Raw genomic sequence first — 6,640 nt, forward strand, 5'->3', positions numbered from 1 at the left:
GCCCACGACGACGACGACGACGATGAACGCGACGGCCGCCGCGCACCGCACGGCGCGGTTGCTGCCGCCTGCACCGGCCATATGCATGGCACGTAGCTCTTGGGCAGGAGATCGATCGAATGCTGTGGCGGCAAAGGGGAGAAGGGTTTTGCATATGCAGGTAGATAGAGGTGGCTATATATGTGCCATGGTGAAATGGCGAAATCATGATGGGATCAGTATTGAGTGGAGATGATCTTGGAAGCGCACGCATGCGACATGGATGCTTAGCTTTGCTGCGCAGATGGCAATGCATGGGAGATGTGTGATGTGAAAAAACATATAGTATTGGATAAAATAATTTGTGGGTGATTCGGTTCAAGCAAGTTGAGATGGCCGAGTTGGTCTAAGGCGCCAGATTAAGGTTCTGGTCCGAAAGGGCGTGGGTTCAAATCCCACTCTCAACACATATTTTATTTTTTGAGTCATTTGTCTTCAATTTTTTTTGTGTTTTATTTTTTGGGTTTTTGGGTCATTTGTCTTCAATTTTTTTATCAATTTAATGTTTTATTTTTTCAATTTTTTTTGTATTTTATTTTTTGGGTTTTTGGGTCATTTGTCTTCAATTTTTTTTATCAATTTAATGTTTTATTTTTTTGGGTCATTTGTCTTCAATTTTTTTTGTGTTTTATTTTTTGGGTTTTTGGGTCATTTGTCTTCAATTTTTTTTATCAATTTAATGTTTTATTTTCTGGGTCATTTGTCTTCAATTTTTTTTGTGTTTTATTTTTTGGGTCATTTGTCTTCAATTTTTTTTATCAATTTAATTTTTTGGGTCATTTGATTCTCTTCGGAAAGAAACCAACATTCTGGACTAAATCAACATTCTGGATAAAATCCTTGGGAAGTAATAGTCACTACTAGAAAAATTATTTGTCACTTCGTAGAAGTTCTGAATTAAAGTGAGATCTCTTTAAAAGAAACCAACGTTCTGGATAAAATCCTTGGGAAGTAATAGGTACTCCCAGATACCAACATTCAACAGCACAGCAATTCGCCCTTGTATCATCCGAAACGCACCCTTACATATATTCATCATTAAGAAGTCCAAAATTTAAATTTGAAAAAAAAAACCAGACCATATTCGCTCCACTTTATGTTCTATATTCCTTGTGCAAATACAACAGAGATGGCAGAAGATGAACAAAAAAGAAAAAATCAGAGACGGCCCAACAATAAACAGCCCATCCCTTTTTGGGCCTCCACTATCCAGACCCACGGCCCAGCAGTAGAAGCCCCCACGGGAGATCTCGTCGCGTCCCATCCATCCGACGGCGCAGACCACCTCACGCCTCCCCTATAAATACCACGCCTCCAACCCTAAACCCTCTCTCACTCTCTTCCTCCGCCGCCGCCCTCCTCTCCGGGAAGAAGAGACCAGAGCGAGCGCGCGCGCCGCCGGAGCAAACCCCTCCTCCTACCCTTCAGCCATGGTACGCTCGCCGCGGTCCCCACCCGTCTCTTCGCCGGATTTCGCTGGATCGATGATCGGTGTGGTTTTCAACCGTTTGTTTTTTTTTGCGTTTGCAGGTGCTCTCCAACGACATCGACCTGCTGAACCCGCCCGCGGAGCTGGAGAAGCTCAAGCACAAGAAGAAGCGCCTCGTCCAGTCCCCCAACTCCTTCTTCATGGTAATAATCCCACCCCCCGATCTTTTCCCCTCTTTCCTTTCCTCGACTGATGTAATGCATGCATGCATGTATGTATGTCTCCTGCTAGGATGTGGTAGGTGGGTTTCGCGGTTAGATTAGATGAATTTTCGGTTCTTGATGTTGCTGTGTGATATCTGGGCTGTGGTGAGGGTTGTGAGCGAGCATATTGAAGGGCAATGCCAATTGTGAATCCTTTTTTTTGTGCCATTGCTAACCAGTATCGAAATTCTTGTTGTGGTTAATCTTGAAGCGAGCGGTAGTTTAGTTCTATGTGTTGGTGGGTGGGTGGGCACCATTTCTTTGCGAGTATCTGACCGAATTAGCTCTGCTGTGATAGCTTTAGTGCCATTTTTTTTTGCATTTTTTAGGGACGTTGCGGAGGTGCTTAAATCCTCTTAATTTTCGCATGTTGATAGCTCGTAGACTGAGTTTCGTGGACGCATCAGTCCTGCTAAAGTTTGTAATAGCTTGCTGTTTCATGGATGCATCAGCCATGCTAAGTACTTCCTCCGTTTCACAATGTAAGTTATTATAGCATTTCCTATATTCATATTGATGTTAATGAATCTAGATAGATATATATGTCTAGATTCATTAATATCAATATGAATGTGGAAAATGCCAGAATGACTTACATTGTGAAACGGAGGGAGTATTTGCTTAGAGAGCATCAGACTAGAATTGTTCATTTGGGTCATGGAAGTATCCATATTTAACCGTGAATGTTACAGTAGCTCCAAGTTATGCATTTGTAGTGAAGTTGCTGAGTTGTCTAAATCCGCTTAATTTTTAGTGAAGTTGCCGAGTTGTCTAATTATCTAAATCCTGCATTCAGCTTGCAGGCTGGGATAGTTTCAAGGATGCATCAGTCATTCTAAAGTTTGGGATGTATTATCTTGTCTGTTTGATGATTGATGTATTGTTGGTTCTAACTTTATGACTTGCATCTTTTGCAGGATGTCAAGTGCCAGGGCTGCTTCAGCATGTAAATATTTCCTCCTCTTTTATGCTGTGATGTGATATACTAATACAAAATGAAGTAGATACAGAAATTTAGGCATTTTCATTTGGTCAACCCTCAATGCTACACACATAATCTCTGCCGATCAAAAATTTATATTGCTAACATGGTTCTGATTTGTTTACATTTTACAAGCATCACGTTGATTTTATATTCATTTTGCACAAGAGGATGGTTTTAATTATAATCTACTATGCATACACTTTAGCAGTGCTCGAAACAGATTCTAGGATGAACTGATCAGCCACATGTGAATTGAGGAAGGTCATTAGTGCATGATTAATTAAATATGAACTATTATAAACTAGAAAATTGATTTATTTTATTTTTTTAAGAAACAATATAGAAAGGCTCATAACATGGTGGTCAAGTCATATAGTCGAGTTGAGGTACCCTTGGATCGACTTGGTGACTTGTTGACTAGTCCATTAATTGGTCGTGTGAAAACAGGGGATGCACTATCTATAGTACTCCCTCCGTTTCATATTATAAGTCGTTTGACTTTTTTCTTAGTCAAAATTCTTTAGGTTTGACCAAGTTTGTAAAAAATTTTAACAACATCCATGACACCAAACTAGTTTCACTAAATTTAACATTACTATATTTTGCTATAAACTCTATCAAACTTGAAGAAGTTTGACTAAGAAAAAAGTCTTCAAGTTTGACTAAGAAAAAAGTCAGACGACTTATATTATGAAACGAAGTATAAACTATGGATTATGGCGTAGCCAGCAAGACAATAAGTCAACAAGAAATAAAACTAAATTTCTAAACACACCATTATTAGTATGGTGATTTGGGAGAAGAGGCTAGTTGCACACAACGATTTGGAAGAAGAGGGAGCCAGGGAGATGGAAGAGTAGATCTAGGAGGGGACAGGAAACCAGCGTTGGAAGAGAGGCTGAGAGCAGGGAAGGAGGAGGTTGGGTGGTGTTGCTCTTGCCCCTGGCCTCAAGATGCCTTTGGTGGTGCTCCTTTCTGCTTGATACTGGTATCCCTTCCTCTCATGGGTAGGCCCATACCGTGTTTCCACTGCCCACCCAACCCATAGCACAACACTAGTATTTGGGAGGCAACTACACGTTGGGCGCTCGATCCAGGGGTGGGAAAATCGGGCGCCCACGTTTTCCCCACCCCCGGATCGAGCGCCCAAGCGGTAGTTGTCTCCCAAATACTTGTGCTGTGCATGCATGCTTGCTGACGCCAGCATGACGTGGGCGTCCGATTTTCCACCCCTATCGGTCCGATGTGTAGTTGCCTCCGTGGCTCTATTTGAACAGGTCGATTAAATGGCTCAACTTGCTATTTGGTTGGCCTCTAGTTGTGTGGTCTGACAGACTTTATGAATAATCTACGACTAATCGCGTGAGTTGATAACAATGGAAAGGCTTTGTAAAACACACTATTTGACAGTTTGGAAAGCGTGCTCACGGAAAACGAGGGAGCAGCCAAGGCATTGTTCTTACCGGTTTATGAATTGGCTACTTCCTCGTTTTCCGTAAACACGCTTCCCGAGCTTCTAAACGGTGTGTTTCTTGCAAAAACTTTATATATAGAAGTTTTATTTAAAAATTTGAAGAAATCCATTTTTAAAGATTATAATAGTTAATACTTAATTAATCAATTGCTAATGGCCTGCCTCGTTTTGCATGCAGCACATCAGCTCAGCCCACCTTTTGATTCGAAAGGGGCAGAATCAAACGGGGCCTTAGGCCACTGTAACTCATTAATTTTTTATGTGGCAAACTTTCCTTGCTCCTAACTATATGTACCTAGCAATGGACAACCTATACATTTGTCGACAAATTTTCTCCTAAAAATTTGACAGATGTAATTATAGTACAATCGTAGTGTAATTACACTGTAACTTATATGTAATTACACTGTAACTTGCACGTAACTACAGTGTAACTTGTATATAAGTTTCATGTAATTTTGAATCTTTAGATCTATTACAAGATTTGTTTTGGTGAGGAAGAAAAATAAAATCACAGCACATATATATGTGTAAGGATTTGTTCCCACAACCTCTATTTTACTGAAATAACATATCACATAGAGATTTTTGAAAGTTACACTATAGTTACAGTGTAATTACATGCAAGTTACAGTGTAATTACACTACGATTGTACTGTAATTACATCCGTCAAATTTTTGGGAGAAAATTTGTCAACAAATATATAGCAAAATCGACCTAGCAATGTGGATACACCACTGGTCCATGGAAAAAAACCTGCCATTGTAATTGGGTACTCATGCTTATTCACTTTTTTAAGACTCGTCAAGTATTACCTGTTTACTGATTACAATGAAACGTCTGCCATTTAAATTCTATTACAGGATGTATGTAGCTGTAATTGTAATTTAACACGTCCTTTATGCCCCACTGAGCTTTATGTTTGATGTACTGAAACTGTTCTCTTGTGATTGCAGCACTACTGTGTTCAGCCACTCCCAGACAGTGGTGGTCTGCCCGGGCTGCCAAACCGTGCTTTGCCAGCCTACAGGTGGAAAGGCCAGGCTAACGGAGGGGTGCTCCTTCCGCCGCAAGAATGATTAAGATCTAAATATCTGAAAGCAAAAAAAAGAAAAGGCTTGAACGAGCTTAGTTTCTCCAGGATGTAGTCTGAAAATTTTGCAATGCCTGTCAAGTGAACCCCATGTTTGGTAATTTAATCTCTGGGATTATGTCATGACTCTGGTACTTTGTTGGTTGGTCTGGAGAGTAAGATGAGATGTAGGGCTACGTGAACAACCGTATGCTTGGCATGAATGAATTGATATTCCTGGTTACCTTGGTTTCCCTTTTCTGCTCTTATCCCTCTTGATTTCTCATGCAGTAAACTTGTTTTGTTTGTCTCATTTGATTTGAAACGAAACATAATCCTGTTTTGCTTCAACACTGTTCTCTGTCAATGTGTGTTGTTCCCTATGTCTGTTGCTTGGGCTGTGTACCTTCCTGAAAACTGGAGCTTATTAGACATCATTTGGTCCGAGATGAAAGGATATTGTTTATGTGCCTCAAACAAGGACTGTCAAGGAACAGCTTTCGGGAAGAAAAGAACAGCCATCTGGAAACTCTCAGGGTTTCAGTGCTTCGACTTGAGATTTGTACTGAATATTTGGACAGGCCAAGACTTTGCATAGTAAGGCAAAGCTATCCCAAGTCCCAACTTATCCCACGAGTTAGCCTAACCTCTAGAAACCGAACGCTCAGCTATGGCCAAACCTCTAGAAACTTAGTAACACTGACCGCTACCTGGCACTGGCAGATGTATTTCGACAACTCGAGTGCATTGGATTTTAACAACCGAGTGCATAGTTGCATACATCAACAAAACTGCTCTCGAAACTTGTGCCTTTGTTCCTTTTCTCACTTTCTCTCCTCGAACTTGTACAATTCCCTCTCTCTCTCGCTATCTTCGATAAAATTTCAGTGCCGGTTCGTAAAAAAAAACAGTGCATACCCTTTCAGTGCCAGTTTTTTTTCTTTTAAAAAAATTGCATACCCTAGATGATATGCAAGAGATGAGTATGCACTCCCTCAATCCAAAAAAACCGAATCTAGCACTGGATGTAACACATTATAGTACAACAAAGAAATATGTCTATATTCGTAATACTGGGATGTATCACATCCAGTATTAGATTAACTTTTTATTGGACGAAATAAGTATGCATAAGTTGCAAAATAACTTTCCCAGGCTACCTGGAAAAACAATGTGCAAACCTGCCCCAAAGCCCATAGCTTTGTACTACATACATTAACAATACATAAACATTTAACAATATGGGAATGGAAGGCTCGAACCGATCCGTCCTGCCGCGAGAGCGTCGAGTCGTCATCGCCATGCTTCCACACATCACGAGGAGAGCCACCAATGGACGCCGTCGTCGTCTTCCTCTGCCTTTGCGGCTGTCCGTGA

General features: G+C 40.8%; 1 protein-coding gene and 1 non-coding gene across 2 annotated transcripts; both read left to right on the plus strand.

Annotated features, from left to right (window-relative positions):
• The first annotated feature begins 365 nt into the window (after positions 1–365).
• On the plus strand, positions 366–446 carry TRNAL-AAG (transfer RNA leucine (anticodon AAG)). Its single transcript has one exon. It is a non-coding gene; the product is annotated as a tRNA-Leu (tRNA).
• A 940-nt stretch (positions 447–1,386) lies between these two features.
• On the plus strand, positions 1,387–5,507 carry LOC107277301 (small ribosomal subunit protein eS27). Its single transcript, XM_015781364.3, has 4 exons — positions 1,387–1,472; positions 1,570–1,671; positions 2,649–2,677; positions 5,148–5,507. Exons 1-4 carry the CDS (start codon positions 1,470–1,472, stop codon positions 5,272–5,274), a joined length of 261 nt encoding a protein of 86 aa, XP_015636850.1. The 5' UTR covers positions 1,387–1,469; the 3' UTR covers positions 5,275–5,507.
• Positions 5,508–6,640: the final 1,133 nt, after the last annotated feature.

Source organism: Oryza sativa, chromosome 4, assembly GCF_034140825.1.
Source record: "Oryza sativa Japonica Group chromosome 4, ASM3414082v1".
Lineage (NCBI taxonomy): Eukaryota > Viridiplantae > Streptophyta > Magnoliopsida > Poales > Poaceae > Oryza > Oryza sativa.

Excerpts from the sequence above, each read along its gene's own strand:
- LOC107277301 (XM_015781364.3), top strand. Across the intron at positions 1,672-2,648 it reads CCCCCAACTCCTTCTTCATG|GATGTCAAGTGCCAGGGCTG; the intron begins GTAATAATCCCA and ends CATCTTTTGCAG. Across the intron at positions 2,678-5,147 it reads TGCCAGGGCTGCTTCAGCAT|CACTACTGTGTTCAGCCACT; the intron begins GTAAATATTTCC and ends TTGTGATTGCAG.